The 20,596-nt window shown below is 32.6% G+C and overlaps 1 protein-coding gene across 1 annotated transcript in view; it reads left to right on the top strand.

Moving 5' to 3' along the window:
- Window positions 1-20,371, top strand: part of LOC100867051 (metabotropic glycine receptor) — a 146,016-nt gene extending 125,645 nt beyond the window's left edge. The window contains exons 9-13 of the mRNA XM_086906187.1: window positions 5,096-5,234; window positions 8,271-8,376; window positions 9,402-9,563; window positions 14,504-14,738; window positions 15,025-20,371. Of these exons, the coding sequence (XP_086762313.1) occupies window positions 5,096-5,234; window positions 8,271-8,376; window positions 9,402-9,563; window positions 14,504-14,738; window positions 15,025-15,350 (968 nt within the window). The 3' untranslated portion in view covers window positions 15,351-20,371. The remainder of the gene's footprint in view (window positions 1-5,095; window positions 5,235-8,270; window positions 8,377-9,401; window positions 9,564-14,503; window positions 14,739-15,024) is intronic.
- Window positions 20,372-20,596: the final 225 nt, after the last annotated feature.

Here is a 20,596-nt window from a genome sequence, read left to right as displayed (position 1 = left end):
TCAATTATCCAAATTTTCTATTCTTCAAAACAGCAAAGAAATCTTTTCATCTTTCGATACATTTTCCGAAGAAAAGAAAAGAACTGCGAGCAATGCTAAATTTTACTCGAATCATCATCCTTTCGCTTAATAAGATCGTTATGAAGTGAATTATTGTCTATATAATATTCTCTAATGTAATTCACCGTCTGCCACACGCCTCTCTCAAAAACAAACCGCAAACTAATTCGATGTTTTGCCTGGCAAAGCTATACTGTTTCTTCTTCAATCCCTTCTTCATCTATTTCTTCCCTCTACCTATCAGAACCGTGAAAACACGTATGCCGTCTGTTTTTCCACGACTTTAAGAAGCCGCGAGAAAAAGAAACCGTGGCTTCCTTCCTTCCTTCCTTCTTTCGTTCTATTTATTCATCAGATTACCTGCTAACTCGAATCGAATCGAATTGAACAAACAGTGAATATATACGTTTCTCTTTACAAGATGATTGAAAATCGAACGTCTGTTGATATTTTCTTTCTTTTTTTTTTTTTTTTTAGAGATGATTTAAAAGTTGGAATCGATGAGGGGGGAGTGAAGTATTAAATTTAATATATTTCATTGTTGAAATTGAACTTATTTGTTTCGTTCTTTTCTTTTTTTCTTTCTTGTTAATTTTAGGAATTTTTTTTTTTTTTTGAAATTGAATTATTATAACGAGTAAGCAAGTATGAATTTTTCTCTGGGATTGATCAAAATCGAATATTTGTTGATATTGTGTTTTTATTTTATTTATTTGTTTATTTTTTTTTTTCAGTAGATTTACGATACTTGAAACTTTTTTTGAAATTGACATTTCAGATCACGTGTATATTTTTTGAAATTAATTAAATTCGAACGCCTCTTTATGTTTTTTTTTTTTTCTTTTTCTCTTTGTGCGTTGATTTTCGGATGGAATTGAAAATTGAGATTACGCAGAGATTCAAAAATTAAAAAAAAATAAATTTGGCAATGAAATTTCATCAGGGAATTTAAAAAGAATATTTCTGACGATAAAAGATTTTATTTTTTCATCAGATTTTCACAGACATGGAATATTAAAAAGTTCACGTGCCAGAAAATATACGTAATTTATTTTACATAGTTCAAAATTAATATTCAAATTAATTTTTATTCAATATATATTTTTACTCGTACTTGTATTATTGTATTATTATTAATTTTCATTTTGACGATCAATTATTATTTAATGGATTAAAATATAAAAATTATTTAAAGAGCGTAACCTTTGCCGGATTATTTGCTTCAAATCTGGAGTAAATTTGTGATCAGAGAGATGAAATAGTAACTACAGTACTTACTTTTCATTTCGTGATTAAATTGGACGTAATTTCTTATACCTTCCTGCTTGTTTCAACTTTTATTTGCAAAGAACTGTGTTTGAACTACCCTTGGAATATATTTGGCTGTTGATATAACTTTGTCCGAATAACCATTCTACTTTTTCCTCTCTCCTTTCTTTCCTCATTTCTAGAGATAATAATCTAACTTTTATTCATTTAGAAAAATTTCTTTTCCTCGTGTTACTTCATATTATGATACTCTTACTATTGACTGACATTTTTAAAATTTCAAAAGTCGAAAACGATTTCAAGGATTTCAAAAAAAAAAAAAAAAAAAATCACAAATTCAGATAATTCAAAAACAAAATACTTTCAATGTTTTGAATATTTCGAATATTTAGATTTTTTAAACTTTTCGAATTTGGATTATTACAATTAAACAGCTTCACAGCTCTTTTTCACCTGATTGTTTAAATTTAAATCGACATCGACCGAGTAGAACATTCAACTTAACGAGTCCCCAGCAGCATCTCGCTATCTCTCTAAGAATTCGAATGTCCCTTCGATGTGCACAGTATCGTGGGATCTTGATTCGAAAATGCAAATTAGAACATCATCGCTTGAAACCAATCGGTCTCAACGCTCTCAAAAGACGAATTTAGCCGCTTGAAAAGGAGGGATAGGGCAGAGAATTCGAGATGATGGCCACTGATATAAAATGGCAGTCGTTAGATTGCTATAAATATAAATTTTTTTTTTCCTCTTCCTTCTAACAATATTTACCATATTAATTTTAATAATTAATTTATCACGATCGATCGAATCAAGATAATTAAATTATTTTTAAATTTGCTAAAAAAATTAATATCTTTAATGTTGGTATTACAAATATTTTTGATAAAAACAAATCGATTGGTGTCGTTACAACAAATATTTGATCAGATCATTCATAAAATTCACTCTAAAATTCTATAAACGTCTCGTCAACTAACCAGATGGTCAAAAATTCTCATTTAAAAACGTTAATTTGCCTCCAATATTCTTCGTTAAAAAATCTGAAAATATATACATATTTGCTTGTACTTCTTTAATTTATTCTTTTTATTTTAATTTGTTTCTTATATAAAATATATCTATTTCATTGTGTATATTTTGCAAAAATTGTTGCATTTTTCGATCGATAGAATTATGATATAAAAAAAAAAAAAATAAGAAATCTTTAAAAATTTTTGAAATCAATTATTTCACCGAATTTGACGTTTGATCCAACTAAGAATAACCAACTAAGAAATTCTGTATATTTGAAATTGCCGCGCTTCGTAAAAGAACGTGAAAAAAATATTTAATCGTTGTCAAAGGAAATAAATTGCCATGAAAATACGAGCTTTGACCGACAAAGCTGTAAAAAGTTTGTCGAAATCAAAAGTTTGCAATCCTCTTTTTGAAACACCGGGTGTAAGCAAAACCGTCAATGAATGAACATGCCATTGTGGCAAAAAAAAAAAAAAAAAAAAAAAAAAAAACTCGAAATTTCGCAAAGAAATTTTCACAACTTTCGAAATACAAAAATCACCGTTTGATTAAAATTTGAGAAATTTTATTCTCACATAAATTTTTCGATCTTTTTTTTTTTTTGGAATTTAAAAGAAAAGCATTGATCGACAAAAATTTCTTCCAAAAATTGTTGCAATCAAAATTTAAATTTTCACGATAATCGTCGAGTCAAATTTTGTAATAAATATTTTCCCCAGAACTTATTAATTTCACTAGTAGCAACAAAAATTCTCTATATTTAAGTTATTTAACGTGACTCAGAAGATATTTCAGATATATATTAATCCTGTGTTATAATATTCTGATGAATTTTTTTAAAAATTTTCCTTGAAAAGATGACTTCGAGAATTTCGTTTGATTCGATAAATTTAATTCAAACGGTACAGATGGCTCTACTGTTCTCAGACAAAGAATGTCCTCGCGTACAGCTTAGCCGGAAGTTGCCTGCTCTTTTTTTTCACGGGTTTTAAAACAGCACGTTTTTCGCGTGCGCATTAGCGCGAGAGCTTTCTTGACGAGAAAAAAACCATCCTTTCTGAAGCTGTTTTTGCCACTGTTATTTCTTTTTCATCTTTGTTTCGTTCATAATCTTCTTTTCTATCCCTTTCTCGGTATTTAAACAACGAATACAATGTAGCTAAGAAATAAATACACAGGAAGAGACACTTTAAATAAGTGTTTTCTTGTGCAGATATTATATATAGATATAGATTTTCACAAGTTCGATCTAATATCATTTTGTGAAATCGTGAAAATTACGTTTTTTCTAACGTGAATTTTATCTATAACTAATGAAAAATGGAAATTATTTCTATTCGACAAAACGTTTCGAAAAGAATTATTGGGCGAGAGAGTTTTATTTTAACGTCTTTTTGGGGAGGTAAATTATTATAACGGAACTCGATCATTTTCCTTTTTATTATACGAACAAGAACCGTTCCATTGTTGACGGAATCGAAACGAAAAGAATTAAATTGTACAATTGCGATGAATTTTCGTAATTACAAAACAGTTTTCTCCTCTGAAACGTGTGATACGTGATAACATAAAAACGGCTTGTTTCCATTTTTCTGTATTATTAAAAAAAAATATATATATATATATATATATATATATATATATATATATATATATATATATATATATATATCATTTTATTCGTTTTTGTAATTTGAAACGAAAAACGCGTATACAAGTTCCGCCATTATATCGCGTAATGTATTTATAAAAGGTTTTGAACGAAGTTGCGAATGGAGCAAATCTTTTGATTCAACTCGTTTGTTTCAACGGTCCACCAGTTTATCCATAACAACGTTTTTTTTTTCAAAAAAATGGGAAATTTAAAAATTTATTATCTCACTCAGAGAATATTTTTAAATTATCGTGTTTGAAGTGTGAAGATCGATGAACGAAGTGCACGAGTGTGAGCAAAAGTATCTCGCTTTAATTCCAAAAAAAAAAAAAAAAAAAAAAAAGAGAAGAAGAAGAGTACAAAATGGAAAATTAGGGAAAACAGGAAAATTTATATTTTGGCATAAGCTTCGCGAAATTTTTCCCTTATCTTCTCAAAAAGTGTGAACAGTGCAAAAAGCAAAGATATAATAGGCACATGATTTAAAAAAGAAAAATTTTTAATTTCCAAAAAAAAAAAAAAAAAAGAAAAAATGTAAAAACTAATCTCACATCTCGGCCTGCAAGTCTTGAAACTAACTATTTCAACAAAATTGTTGAAAAAACTTTGGATATCTCATTGCTTCTTTTGCTAAGCAATCAAACAATCAAAAAAAGCAAATTGATCACACAGAAGAACACACAAGACTATTTCCTATCTCTCCTTTTATCTTTTATTATACGTTGACGTATGTTTTTGGCCGTCATGTCGCCAATCCTCAAAGAGATATTCGAAAGAGATACAAACAGGAACAAAGCAATTCTCCTCTCAAAACGAACGAAAATTCTTTCTTTATTTATTTCTAGAGATTTATTCGTTCTTTTATAAACTGATGTGTTGTCGAAACGATACACGCAAACACTTCTGTAAATAAACACTATGAATTTCCAAATTATGTGGAATAACCCGTTCTTTCCATAAATTACAAATGTTAATTATTTTTTTCTTTTTTTTACAACACTTCTTACACAATTGAACCTCTCTCTTATATATAAAGCTATGATTCTAATGACGATAACAAAGGGGAAAAATTTCTCTCTTCCGTTCTAGTTGAGGTTATGTTCCTCATATGGGGCATCAGGCTGTGCATCGTGGTGAGAAAGACGCCGTCGGAGTTTAACGAGAGTCGATTCATCTCGATGGCCATTTACAACGAATTTCTATTGTCAGTCTTCCTCAACGTCTCTATGTGAGTATCCGTTTGAAAAATCCAAACAGGAAACAAGAACCAACAATTTCACGTTTTAAACCTAACCTAACCTAACCTCAATCTTGTTGAGAAAAGTACAATTATTTCGAAAGAAATTTGTCTTAAAATTAAACGAGTGATAAAATTATCATTCGAAAGAATAAAAAAAATCCAACGATTCCCCCTCCACCCCCCCCTCCCTCTCCCTTCTTTATTTTATTCAAAAATTATTTTCGACTGTGACGTACAAAAAAAAAAAAAAGAAGAAGAAAGAAAATTCAGCTGATTGATGGTGCACGCGGTGGTGGATCTCAAAGTGGACAAGCCAAAAATGAAACGCGTTAAACAAGGATAATAAAATTTGCATCCGTTTTCATCATTTCCAGGGATTATATTATAAAAGTTTATCGACCCTATGCAAATGCAAATTTTTCCGCGCGAGAAATTAACGGGTTTCCCGACTCTTTTCCGGATTATCCCCGGCATTCGAATAATTTTCACCCGTCACACGAAACGTCATCGAATTTAATGCTCGTCGAACAGCCCCCTGTTCAGTTCGCGAAACTGGCAACGTTCGAATCGTTAATTTTAATAATGCGCCCATCCCTCTCGGATGCCTCTCGAACTGGAGCAGAACACCGGAAACTATTACGCCTCGATGCCTCGACACGCTTCCGCATAAATAATGTTGCCGAAAAAAAAGAAAACCAAACCAATTTGAAAAATTGTTTCCAAGTCGAGGAGATGAAACCCTTTTCAGGAAGAGGTTTGATTACAGTGTAATTGTATATTAGAAATTATATATCATTTAAAGATTTGATTTATGTATCAAGCGTTGAAGTGGTATAATTGTTGAATGGAAAAAAAAGAAGATAAAACGAGTGGAATGAATTTTTTGAATATATTCGTTTACAATTGAAGGTGTTACGATGCTGATCCGTGAACGAGTATTTGACTGCTGCTATTTAAAAGGCAACGAATAACCGATGGGGAGATATTTAATCATGGAAAAAGGAGAAGCGTTCAGTGTTCATAAACAAAAGATATCGTATAACGGAGTGGCTGGTTCGATGGAGAGCTTCGCGATAATTGAGATATCCTATTGTTAATGGTTGAAATTAATAACAAGAGAAGGGATGGAAAAAAGAATCGACGAGTTGAAAATGAAATATAATTTAAATAGGCAAACCGTAGACAATTGTTTTAATGCTCATTAAAACGCTATTCCAAATAATCTTTGAAGATCTTTATTCAAGAAAAGATGCAAGGAAAACAAAACGAGATCCATCGGTTGAAAGTGTGTGTTCTCGTTTAGAACTTGATTATAATTAATTGGCGTGGCACGCGAAGCCACGAAGGTGAAGGTGATGATGTAACAGCCATCTTGCATGAACTGTATTTTAACGAACCGCAAGCAGATTCGAGAAATTCGTCCGTCTTCCGAAAAGGGAGGAAGATAAATTCTGCCTCTTTGCACTTGAAAGCCTATATAATGGCTGCGAAACTTTCGGATAATTTACAACAGTTAGTGTTTTATGCATTGCGGTTAGCAATTCGTTGGAATAGCAATAAATCAGCCTGGACCCGCTAAAAATTGCTCTCTAAATATTAACAGCCACCAGGTTGGTGGTTGTAACAGATGACGCCATTGTAAAACAGACATTACTACCTCAAAATGGCCAAACGAGAGATTTTATGATATTCATAGTTGATTCTTGGAGTGTCAATGATCACAGACGGTTTCTTTTATGAAGGATTTGATACAGGCATCAATGGATCTCAATCTGGATCAAGGAATTATTACGTTTTGAATTGGAATATGTGTACACGTGTGCGAGAGAACAGAGTAGAAAGGTTATCAAGATTGAAGATTCTTCTCTCCTTGGAGTTGGAATTCTCTTGGTGAAACATCATTTATTGACACATCCAGTCGTGTGTAAAGGAAGTGTTCCTTGGAGCGGATATTTGGTGATGTTGATGCAAATTATTCAGACATCTGAGATTAAGATTACGTGATCTAATTATGTAAATATGTAAATGAATGTGAGCGAGGGAGTTGACGAAGAATTATTAATTGAGAAATGGGATTTAAGAATTAGTTTGAGTGATAAATGAATAAACTTCTTCAATATTTGTTTCTTTACAGTTCCTTATAATTAATTTATTTCATTCTCGAGTAAATGTTTTATTAAAGGATTGATTAATTTGAAAATTTTCCAAAAATCAATCAGCGAGTATATTTAAATAATTATAGACGCATGGTAACATTATTACTACGATTTTCAAAACATTTCTCACTATCTAAAGAAAAATGTGTTTAAAAAAAACAATCTATTAACAATCTCTTTGTTAAAAAGTCATTCACAATCTAGTATAATATAATGTATTTATACTTTTCTTTCTATTTTTTTATTACAATTATACTATTTTATGCTACTCTATATTTATATCAATAGAAATGCCTATTCTGTTAATCTGTTAGCCTGGCTATAATATATTTGATTATGATCATACATCTGTGGTACACACTAAAAGTCCAACAAGCGTATACACACTACGCAGGTACAATTAGGATCTATTTATTCTCTTATTTTTCTTTTTTCTTGTTATCCAGAATTTTTAACTCTTATCCACCGCTACATCCTTTCAACCTTCATTGTTATCTTTCTAAAGAAGGAAAAACAGAGTAATTCTCTCGCAGAAATGGACGTCAGTTTGTATCGAATTGTGTCGAAGTGTTTTATCAACTCTGGAGGAAAAATACAATTCACAGAATTTAATGTCGAACCATTGGAAGACCGTTGTTCTCGAAAACGTCGAAGAAACATGAGAAAATATACGAAAACTTAAATCGCATTATCGTTCAAATCTGATCCATTTCACGAAGAGAAATATAATTAAAAAAAAGAAAAAAAAAGTCCAATTAACGAGAATTTCACTAGAATTTCAAAAAAATTTTACACACAACTTGTTCGCGAAGTTTATCACATACTCGCTCGAGAAAAATAGAGTTCAGAGGGATGCTTCCGGTTACAGGTTGTTCTTGCAGTCACCAGCCAATCCGGATTTACTGTACGTGATATTTTTCTGTCACACCCAGCTCACGGTCACGTTGCTGCTCTGCCTCATATTCGGCAGCAAGGTAAGAATCGAATCGGTCTCCCCCACCTTTTTCTTTCTTTTTTCTATATTTTCATTCGCGACAAATGGCGGCCACCACTAAAAGGTTGCGGCTAACCCGTTGAAATTTATTTATCTCGCGGCTTGCATATCGATCATTCGAAAGTAACGGCTGGCGCCCCAACTGCAACTTGTAAAATAGTTGTGTACGAACAGCCGTGGTCTAATTTATTTCCGGCCGATGTGGCGCCGATGAAAAATCGCCTGCGAACCACCCCCTTCTCCTCCCTCCTTTCCACGCGTTTGAAATTGAAAGTCGCTTAACGTCGAACTTTGAATATATAAAACGTCTTAACCCCCACCCCCCCCACCCTCCTTTCTGGATAAACGTTATTTCTCTTTGGCAAGAGTCAGGAAATATTCCCTTCTTTTTTTTTTTTAAGGAAATGTTTCTTTCTTGTTGCCAAGAAAGAGAAAATATCTTTATCTCTTGATAATAATAATAATAATAATAATTACGGAAAATCGTTGTTTTACTAACTAATTGGTTATTGAACTGGAGAGTCAATTCCTTGTTGAGGAGCAATTGTAAACTGCGGCGAATATATTAACACGGAACAAAAGCAGTTCCTCGTAATTCTCTTCTTCCTAATATATCTGACCGCTTAATTCGACGGATGAATGCTTTGAAGAGAGAAAATTATAGAGTTGTACAGCAACGAGAATGCTGTGAGCCTCTGGGCAAATTCAATATTAAATTTCTTACAATTCAGTAACTGGTCCGAACTGGTCAAAACTATAGTTTATTGTACCAGTGCATTTCCTTCTCTCGAAGATTTTTATCTTAACTCATGAAAGAGAACGAAAGATGAACGAAAGTGAAAAGTAAAGAAAAAGAAAAAAATAATTTTCGGTCAACGTCTCGTGTATTTCTTCCTGTAATGAAATCCTTTGTTTGCGTAAAGAAAGTTTTGAAATTGTTCCGCGAGATGGCGCCACGATCTTTCGAGAAAACGAAATAAACCGAAGCTTGGTTGCTCGACGCAGGCCTACATGGTGTTCCGTAGCGGGGGCAAAGAGGACTCGAAACACTCTGGAGCCACTGGGAAATTTCTGGGGAAAGGTGGCCGCCCGCCTGGTACCAGCAATCAGACAAACTCGATATCCCTTCAGCAAGGAAACTTCACGGACGAAAGTGATGGAGCGACGGTAAGAGTATCTTTATCCACCGATCTATTTAGATCTGTTCTAGAATAGATCTTCTCTCCTTGGAACGGAGAGAAGGGACGAATGAAACAAATTTTTCTTCTACGATTAATCGGAGGTTCGATCTTATTCCTAATATATTAATCGGTCGTTAATATATCGAACACATTTTCAAAGGTGGATTCTAGAGATCGAGACTTATTTATTAATTAAAATTTAAATTTGTTTATTAGGGACAGAATTAAATTGATCGCGATTTAATAAATAATAGAAAGTAACGAGTAATAGAAAGAACTTGATTACAATAATTTTTCAATCTTTTATATCGTTGGGAGATACGTTTAGTTAGTAGTTACTGAAGGTGTGCCACTAGATGAATAATACATTGGAAACACGCAATTGGTCGATTTGAACACGAATGGACTGAAGTTTTCTACTTCGTAATGTGCTTCTTTTAAATTTACATTGCGATTTATACGATCTATATGAATCAACGAGACGCGAGCTAGTTAAAAATTGATGAATATTAGCGAGAATAAATTTAGTCGAATTCTGAAAATATTATACACTTGTAAGTAAATGAATATAAATATAATAGAGGAAAATAATATTGATCATATTATCCAAAGTGGCCAATATATGTAATAAATACAAGAAAAATTCTGAAAGTATACACTTATAATTAAATAAATAAATAAACAGAGGAAAATAAGGTTAGGTTAATATCGACTGTCTCATCTAAAGTGGTTAACCACCTAAGCTGGCTTTAATCCTGTGCATCACAATTGTGAAACTAAATGTTACTTATACAGAAAAGCTTCATCATTTCGTAAGTCAAGATTCTAGTCGATTGAACGTGAAATATGAAACTGTGAAATAGGGACACACGTGTGCTGCTTTACAATCGGTGAACGATTGAGGGGCAGGTAGAGGGCAGCAGTGTTCGATTTAAATTCCCATGGCGAATTCGAGCCACCGTCAAAATATGTCTTTAATGGCACGTTCGCGTGATTCTGTGTGTATATATGTACGTATATATATGTATGTATGTATCCTCGGATATCGGTTACTCTTTTTCTTTTTTCTTCTTTTTTTTTTTTTCGCCTCTTCTCTACCTCCTGTTCCACGTAACATAAATTCTCGTTGGATTTTCGCGATTGGATGAACTATAATAACGCAGATGAGAGAAACTTTGGAATGAAGCAGCGAAAGAAATAGATCACGTTGAAACAGTTTTCAACTTTTTTTGACGATATCTTTCCAAGTTATATAAATAAATTTTGCTTTCATTTAATATACTGTTATATATTGAACTAACCTCATAATTACACATATATTAGATACTTTATCATGGATAAAATTTTGATACGTTTAGTACATTATCGACGAGGGGCACGACAAATGAATTCGAAATTATATTATCGATCGATGCATCCTAATTTTACGTTGAAACGTGTCATAATGTCTATTGACAACGAATATTTTCCTAATATTATATATTCGTCAAACAGTTGATGATGGGAGCCTAACATTTCCAAATCCAATCTGAATTGTTATTATACGTATTCGTAAGCTTTTAATTCTGATCATAATCAAGTAAAACTGTCCAATCTGTGAATCCACCAATTCAGTTGCCATTCCGATCGAAATATTTCGATGAGAACAAGTGTTGGATAAATTTTCGTAGATTTGAATTTTCTGTTTATAAAATTTAGTTAGAACAACTCGAAATCAATGATGAAATCAGGCATATAGATCGCGGTTAAAAATAATCGTTTTAATTTTACGGGTTTTATAATTTATATATATTTCGAGAAATCCGCTTACACAAGCAGATTCTTCTAACGAAGTTTCCAAGAGACATTTAAGGGGGCTATGAAAGTTGTACTGGGTAAACCTAATACCCTCTATAAGCTTATTAAAAGACTGAATTCAGGGCAGGTTGTTTTGTCTTATAACGCTGATATCATCGTTGGAAATTATGTGAAACTAAACGAAAACTTCTACGACTCCTTCTGAAACTTGGAAGATTAATTTTTTTTTTTTTACCGATCGTCATCGTGAAGAATCGATCAATATACAATTTATTATTTAAAATCAGATAATTCATATGTATAGAAAAATCATCGTCTTACGATTTATATTTTTCTTATATTAAATTAAATAGATCGAATTTTGATCGAATCATGTGATGTAAATATTGGATAAAATTAGTAAATTTTATTGTAAATTCTAATCCTTGACAGTGACACACGACACAAGATTTCGAGAACTCAAAGTGTTCTTTGAACGCAATTCGAAACAAATGTGCATCAATTAGAAGAGAAAAATTCCATATATCACTTGATTGAACGTGATAAAAGTGTGTGAAAACTTTGAAAATTTCATAAATCTAAATTAGTATTTTCTACAAACAGTTCAATTATTTAACAAAAAATCTTAAATACTTAAGCATCATGAGATATTTTCGAAAACAATCCAATTTGAGTGTCCATTGAATATTTCATATCTTCAAGCTCTTATATATATTTTCAATAAAAATGAAAAATTAATAATTCATAAACAAATGCCTGAATTCATCGAAGATTAACCTAAAAAGATTATTAGATATCTGAAATTTTCGCACGTTTTCGAGAACAATCCAATTTGAGTGTCCATCGAATATTTCAAATCTTCATAATCTTTATATTAAAAATGAAAAATTAATAATTCATAAACAAATGCCTGAATTCATCGAAGGTTAACCTAAAAAGACTATTACACACCTCGAAATTTTTGAATTTTCTCATGCCATTTTCTCATGTTAAATATCACGACGATGAATTAGAAGAATGTACACAACCGAGTAAACATTCATCGAAATTCAAACTACGAATACTGAAAATCTCGAAATCTTGAAAAATCCCAATGAAAAGAATCCAATTTCGATCCAATCTTCCCCTTCCCTTCCCAAAAAAAATTCTCAACTCAACGCACACCGCCATTTACGAAACCAGGATAGAATTCATATTAAATTCGAACATAACCTATATCACTCCACAAGGAATGTGTGAGGAATATTGAATTTAAAATTCCTCGTGAGCATCATCCTATACATATATATAAATAACAATTACCATGGAAATGGAAATCGTTGATTTCAAAGATTTCCCTTCTCCTCAACCTGGGATTGTTGGGCGCGTATTGTTGGCCTACATAAAAAGGCGACGCGTGAAAAGGACTGCCTAGCGACGAGTGAATGTCATTGGTGGGGAGGAGGGGGGAGAGAGGAGAGGGAAAAATTGGCAAGCCACCGTGGCAAAAAGTCAAGCGAATCCCGTCGACTTGAAAGCCACGTCGTTCGTGGCCGCTTTGACATTCGAGCGCTGATTATAACCTGCTGTTCGACACGATCGTTTCGATGGAGTGATGGCTCCGGTGGATGTAATTTCTGAAGCTCGTTTCACGGCTTGGATCACAGGCGTCGGGCGTGATATCGGGTTTCTCGGTTGCAAAGATACGTGGAGAGAAAGGAATTCTTTTTTTCTCTTTTTTTTTCCTTTTTCTTTTTTTTTTTTTTTTTTTTACTTAACCATGGAAGACGAAAAATTGCTCTTGGAAAGACTTTCTGGCTCGTCATCTTCCGCAAGGTTTCTCTTTTCTGAAATAAAAGCTCTCCTAGAGATAAAATTCTCCGTTCCTTTGTTCTTACGATACTTCTGCCTCGTGTAAAAGATCTTTTCTTATGTATTAATAATTTTTCAGTGATCATTAAAAATATATATATACGTATGTATTTTTGAATTTTTTAATTTCAATAGTTAATTTGTAGAAATTATCATTCCAATTTTCTCCAACGAAGAAAGAAGCTTTTCTATTTCTCAACTTGAAAGAAAGAATCGTTAATTTCTTTCTCTAAAGTAGTACAAGAAATATTTCATATTGAAAATATCCTCATTGAATTGAAAAAGAATGGAATGCAAAAGAATTCTGATAAACGTCACATCTTTGTTTGTTTGCATGCCTTGTTGAATGCTCTATTATTTTACTTTGGCCAAAGATGTGGCAGAGTAAAAGCCTATTGAGCCAGCTACCACTTGATCTTCCATTAATTGCGCCTCCCCTTTCATACGACCGACTAATATGCTGTTATCGAACTCTACAGGTCGGGTTGGATGCTTCTCCCCTCACTCCTTAATATACACGATATTAAATCCCTGCTTTTAGGCAGTCATCACGCTCCTTATATCTATCCGCTGTATATAAACTTTCCAAATTATGATGAGCAAACACGAATAAAACAGAATCCCTTTTGTATCTTCTAAAAATTTAAATAAAAATGATATAAAAAAAAAATAGTAAAATCACTTTTCACGTAAAAATTAACCAAATATTCACACATTATGGATCTATTTTCGTTTATTTATATCATCTTTCGATTTGCAATTTTTTTTTTTTTTTTTTAAGAGTAGCACAATACGAAGAGAGCTTTCTTCAGAGAAGAGAATTTTTAAAAAATCGTCGTATATTTTATTTCCTACAAGTCATCAGGTCTGCAGGTAAAAATTTATTTAAGATTAATCGCGTTTAGCTGCACTGGAAGGCCTCCTCATATATCGACGTTCTATGCAGGCAAATACCGATTAATAGGCGTTGAACCGTCGAGATCCATTGTGTGAAAAGCCGATTAATAGCCCACCATGCCGCGTTAATTACGATATCGACATTGGAAAATCAGATTTACCAATGATGCAGCTAAACTGGGAATAATGTCTCCTCTTCCTTAAAACATCCAAACAAAAATTCAATGGAATTGTAAAATTCTAAAAGTTGATGTTCGAAACACTGATCGTTAATTAAAAGCGAAAAGATATTTCTTATTTAATTTCTCGTTTGATCTTCGTCTCACGCTTTCGTTTCTTTTTTTTTTTTTTTTTTTTTCTTTCTTTTCCGGAATGTTTCAGGAGGAATTCCGTCGATTCATCAATCAATTAGAAGTTTTGAAAGAAAAGAACGTTCTGCTCGGTAATCACCATTTGGTGAACAAGCTCGCAGCGATGCAAGAAGCCGCGAATCGAGCCGAAACGCAGGTGTCCACGATCCAGGCGATCTCCTCCAGTATGAGACTGAACGATCTCAATGGATCTACGACAATCGCCGAGACGGATGTTGGAGGTTCCTTGAAAGGCGACAGAAAAGGTAATAATCGATATTATTTATTACAAATTTCACGGCAAAAAGAATTATTATTATTATATAAATCATAAACGAATCGAACCTAACCTCAAAATCTCGCTAAACGCCATGTTGCATCGAATACACATCGAATCACTCATCACTCTTTATGCACCAATTAAATTCTCACAAATTTTCCATTCGCGAAAGAAGTAATCGCGCCACTCGATGTTTCTCGCTCGAATTAACGAAAAAAAATCTTCAGACGAGTCACGACACATGACACACGGATGAACGAACGTATGTTTAGGTGGGGAAGTGAAAGGAGGGAAGAAATGCGAGGCGTGCGTGGAAAAGAACGGAATCAGAGGCGTGGATCAAGGCTCGTCGAAAGAAGGAGGAGAGGCACTCGTTTCCGTCGAGATGAAGAAACCAATGAGAACCAACGACGTTGCAGTCTCAACCTCTGGTAGGCCCGCCACCGAGGACATCGGAACGGAGACGAAACACGAGGAGAGGAAAAGCGAGGTTAGGGAACGGGACAAGAGCAAGAGTAAATCCGGCCATGCGAGGACGCATGCTATAGTCATCAATCTGGACGATAAAAGCAGATTCTCTGAGGAAGTCACCGTGTAAAGGATTATTGGTTTCTGTGAGTCCGGTGAAAATCTTCTTTCTCCAGTTATATTTGAATATAAAGAAATTTGAAATGGAACGAACTCGAAGGAGAAAGAGAAATTTTGTTCTAGAGAGTGTAAAGCTAGGGAATTTTGGTGCTGGTGTGTTCGTGTTTCATTTCGATCCCGGTTTTCTTTTATCGTTTTATGTTTTATAAAAATACGTTTTGGAAATATTCGATTCAGATGGAATATATAATTGCAGTGAGATGCCAATACGAGAAAAATTTTCTTAGGATTTAATTTTTTTCCTTTTTCTCGATTCTTCATTTTGAAAAGGATAATTTTCTTCGTTAGTTCTAATCTAAAGGCATCGTAATATAATGTAACGTGACTCTAGAATATTTCGTTTCTCTTTATTCAATTTGATCCTGACATCTATCTTTTCTTTCGTTTAATTTCTTAACGATAAAAAAATTAGATAAAAAATACAAATTTCAAAGTAAAATCTTCGATCTTGTTGAGCTGCATTTACATCACAGATAATTTTTGATTGAATAATCGAATCGCTTCGTTCGTTGTAAAACACAGTGCCCAACCAAATTGAAATTCTGATTTTTCAACTCGAATTAGACCATTGATCGATCTGATCTTTCGAAAAGTTACGTCTAATACGAACGTTTGTATTAATTAATAAAAACAGAGAAAAGTATAATTCCATTTAATAATTTATTTTTTCAATTAAAACGACATTAAGTTGAAATTTTCTTTGTTTAAAATTCACAAAAAAGAGAGGAAATAATGAATCTTTCCCAGACTAACTTTTCCATTTTAAATTTAGAATTTTCTCTTGAAATAAACGAAAGTTTTAACCTCTATTTCATTTCGACATTGAAACAAGTTTAACAAACGTGCGAACTTTGTAAATACGTACAAGTTAACGAACTGTGTGTGAGCACGAATATTTTAACGAACGTTTTAATTATTTAGTGCGTTAAAAGAAAATTGTGACAACGTGATGACAAGCGACCTGAAACGTGTTTCGAAAAAAAAAAATGAAAGTGAAAAAACTACGTGTTTCATCAGTAAGTTGAACGTTACTTCGAACGAAATAAAAAAAAAAAAAGTCAGAGAGGAAGAACGTGGAAATAAATTCTAATAAATTCGAGTCGATTATACGCAAAAGCAATCGCCTTTTCTTTGAAGCTTACAGCGAGGGGATACTCGAGAGAAGACAGAAGAACTGGAATAAGAATTATTCAGGGAATCTCCTGCTGGACACAATTTTATTTTCATTTTTTTAAAGAAAAATGGCAGAGGAGTCGCCAGTTTTCGAAAACATGGAATCATAAATATGTTTGTTGGACGTTTGCCGTGCGAAAGTTTTTGGTTTTTTCGGACGATTCATGGAAAAACAATGAGACGTTTCCAAAAGTAGCGAAGCGGATACTCGAAGGAATACACGTGCTGGAACGAAAAAATTTGCGAGAATACACTTCTTTCTCTGGATGTAGTCATCGATAAAAGAAATTTAATTTTGGAAATTTTGAAATAATCGAGTTACTTTTGGGTTCACATTGTTGAAAAGTTTATTTGCAACAGTTGTTCGTTAAAAATTTATCAACAAAAATTTTTCTTTCCTTCGAAACAGTTTAGTTTTGACCAAGTTTATAACTATAGCTAATTGATGGCCGGATCAAAACTAAAAATAGCCCAATACATTAAATTGGCTAACAGTTAGATGAGTTTTTAATTTGATTTTAATTTGAAGTGAAATCAACATAAATTAATTTGATGTTAAACAAAAATATATTTAATTTCTTGCTTCATAGCCGAGTTTGAGTTAGTTTGAGTTAATAACTTTTTAATAAATAACTAAATAACTCTACTTAAACTGTTTTTGTTTTTTAATAAACCACCATACAAAACTTTTACAATAATATTCACAATCAATGGGATGCTTTTAACAAATAAAAAATTATAAGGATATTATCTTGTTGCAAATATTTATCCAAAATTATTTCTTATACTATTCGTTCATTTTAATTGCCAATACGAAAGATGATGAATTGCACGATGAATGAGATAATATACTTAATAGACATGTCAAATTTTTTCGGACAAAACAGCTTCTTATTTGATCGAAATATTTCTATTTACTCTCTACAGAAGAAAATTTTCTGTATTCCATCCTCGAGTCGATTTTATGATGATTTTCGAGACCGTGTTTATTTATTTATTTTGCCGAGCACACACATGGAATTCTATTTGGGATACGCTGAGAAATTCCGGCACGAAAGTGATGAATCGAACCTCGCGAACAAGCTTTCTACAAATATCGTTGTAGCCGCTTATCCGAAGTCTTCTGCCGTAAGAATTAAGTCGAATTTGTAAATAAAATTGCTAAATATACAAATGGAATTAATTACGAAAAACACACGGAACCGTTCCAAATATATGCAAATGATCGCATACGTATATAATTATAATGTAAAAATCGACGAAAAGCAATCGATACATTTATTATTTCTCAATAAATTTTACATTTTTCTTTGGAAATTTAAGAAATTAAAATTTTATATGAAACAAGCTTTTATTTATTTATCACATAAGATGAATAATTCAAATATCGTATCGTTATATTGTTTCTTTTATCAAAATTTAAAACGTTATTTTAAACAAATTTGTAATAAAAATTTAGAAGGAGATAGATTTAAAAAAAAAATTTGTTTCCAAGCTTTTCGTCGATTTCGAGTGGATCACGATCGAAGCGCCACGAGTTGTGAATCGAGGAAACGATCCACCTGCGTTCTCTTTCTCTTTCTCTTCTCATATCAAGCCGAACGATTGTAAATACGTTTGTAAATAAATACGCGCCAAAAAACGAGTTTGCCACTAGATTAAATCGCGATCGATTTTCATTGTTACGAGATCGCGAGATTACTTAGCTAATTATCGAATTATCGTTGAATTGTAATCACGTGATAGAAATGAAAATTTTTCAGGCGAATCGAATAGGGGAATCGAAGCATGGAAAGATGGCGAGGAGTTAGGAGGAGAATTATCGATCCGAGTTCAACTGTTCGTGAAAATAGTTTGTTCTTCGAGTTCTGTTATTTCGATGAAAAGAGAAACTCTGGAGGAGTACAATAGTATGTTTCGAATAAATTATTTTTTATCTAGGGACTTTTTTCGCGCATCACTTTTCGCCATAATTGATTCCAAACTGGAATTTAATTTTAGCGCTATACAAAGTGAATTATTTTACGTGAAATGAATAAAAATTCTTGTTGTTTAATTATTCGTGTTTATTTTTTTCAAAGAAATAGATTCCCTCGACAATTGGATAGAATTGTTGTCCCTTAATTATTATCGATATCAATTTATCGATATACAAGAATATTTATAAGACTAGTTATTTTAATTAAAGATGTATTAGTTTTTCAAATATTCTTTATTTAACATCTTGTTTAATCATCATTATACAGAAGAATATAATTTTATAAAAAAAAAAAAGATTAATAAAAATTTAATAATAATAAAATGGATCAAATTCTAATAACACGTTATCCTAACAATTTCAAATGATAATTCGATTTATGAATTATATCTGGTTTGATACCGTGTAATGAAACTCTGATCCTCTTCGCGATAACAGTAATTTAATTGATTTCCTATCTTCCGAAACCGAAGCATTAATTTGTTCGAGTCGTATCGATTAAACGTCACTTCGATACGCGAAGCTTCATCAGTGAAATTTCCTTTGAAACCATCCGCGGTATATCCTATATAGTTTCGTTATCTCGTCAGGATATTGCTTCTCTGACTCGCCATTGTAATTCCCGCCGTTTCTCGAAACTCAATACATCCGTTTCGCTCCGTTTTACGCGCTCTCATCTCGTTTCAATCGAAAAGAAATTTGCTTGAAATTTTCTACACGCAATAATTTTGTTAAATGTGAAACAGATCTGTAAATTTAAAAAAAAAAAAAAAATTACTATATACTTTTAGTGATTTTATAGTGATCCCTAGACCAAAGTGCTTTTGCCACCAGATAGCGCTTAATACTCGAATTTCTACTTTATCGATAACAGCTCTTCCTCTTATTACTATTTTTTTAATTCTTTAATTCTTTCGATCATCGCGCAAATATAAATCTTTTTCTTTGTTCGTCAATTATTATTTACACTCGAAGAAAGATAAAATTGTGACAATTCGAGAAATACTAACGATCTCTTCGCTCGGTTAGATTTAAATTGAGTCGTAAACTGTTACTCGGATCGGTAAACTCTACTTTGGGTGACGATTAATCGCCACGATGATTAAACTAATCACGACAAGGGTCTAGGCACTTTTCCGGGTTGCACGTGCTGTCCGCGCCGCGAGACGATGATTGATCACCGCCACGATAGTTGGTTATCGGGCCAATCGTCGATCACAATCGTCAGGCGACTTCGACACGGCCGTTCATTGACGCCACGCTGACACGAGACTCTACTTATCACGTAAACCTTTTAATTATGCATATCGGTCCATGACATCCATCCTTTTGGGAGATGAAAAGCTAATAGAGAGATTATATAAATTACACGTCGGAATTTTGAGGTTAAAATTCGAGTAATCACGAAATAGATAAACTTTTATAAGTGATTTTTGATCGAGTGTATATTCTGTATATTTCGTAGTATTATATTTGTACTCCGAAGAAAATCGGAGGAAAAGTTTTTGATTTTAAGAATGGAAAAAGCACAAGATTTAGTACGTTTCATACAAAAATATTGGGTTTAAATGACGGGGAGATGAGTTCACAAAAATCCAAGTCTTAATCCTTTCAATTTGTTGTCCAACAAATTCTTGTTCACGAGATCGAATCTCTCAGTCGTTTTTCCTCCCAAAGGATGTGAAAGGATCATGTAATTCCTATGATAAGAAACACCGTAGATATAATCGAATATCAGCAATATCGCTTTCTTGATTAAATCAACGCGACATTGTATTAAAGTGAGTTGTTTGGACAAAAAAAAAAAAAAAAGAACATAACCTCTGTACATAATTAAATATCAAGTGGAGGAGGAAATCTGCGTTGTGTCATAACCTCTCCCTTTTTCTTTTTAATATATATCTTTATGTTTAATAATTGGAAATTTATATCTATCGTGTATTATACATTTTTTATAATTTTCTTTTTTCTTTTTTTTATCTTCTCGAATGATGAAAATTGCTATTAAACTCCATTTACATTTACTTTTGGATCATAGTTTTATT

The sequence above is a fragment of the Apis florea genome, unplaced genomic scaffold (genome assembly GCF_048593485.1).
Source record: "Apis florea isolate Af1SG1 unplaced genomic scaffold, ASM4859348v1 contig_2492_pilon, whole genome shotgun sequence".
Taxonomy (NCBI): domain Eukaryota; kingdom Metazoa; phylum Arthropoda; class Insecta; order Hymenoptera; family Apidae; genus Apis; species Apis florea.
Note: the sequence above shows the minus strand (reverse complement) of the source record. Positions and strands in the feature narration are given on the sequence as shown.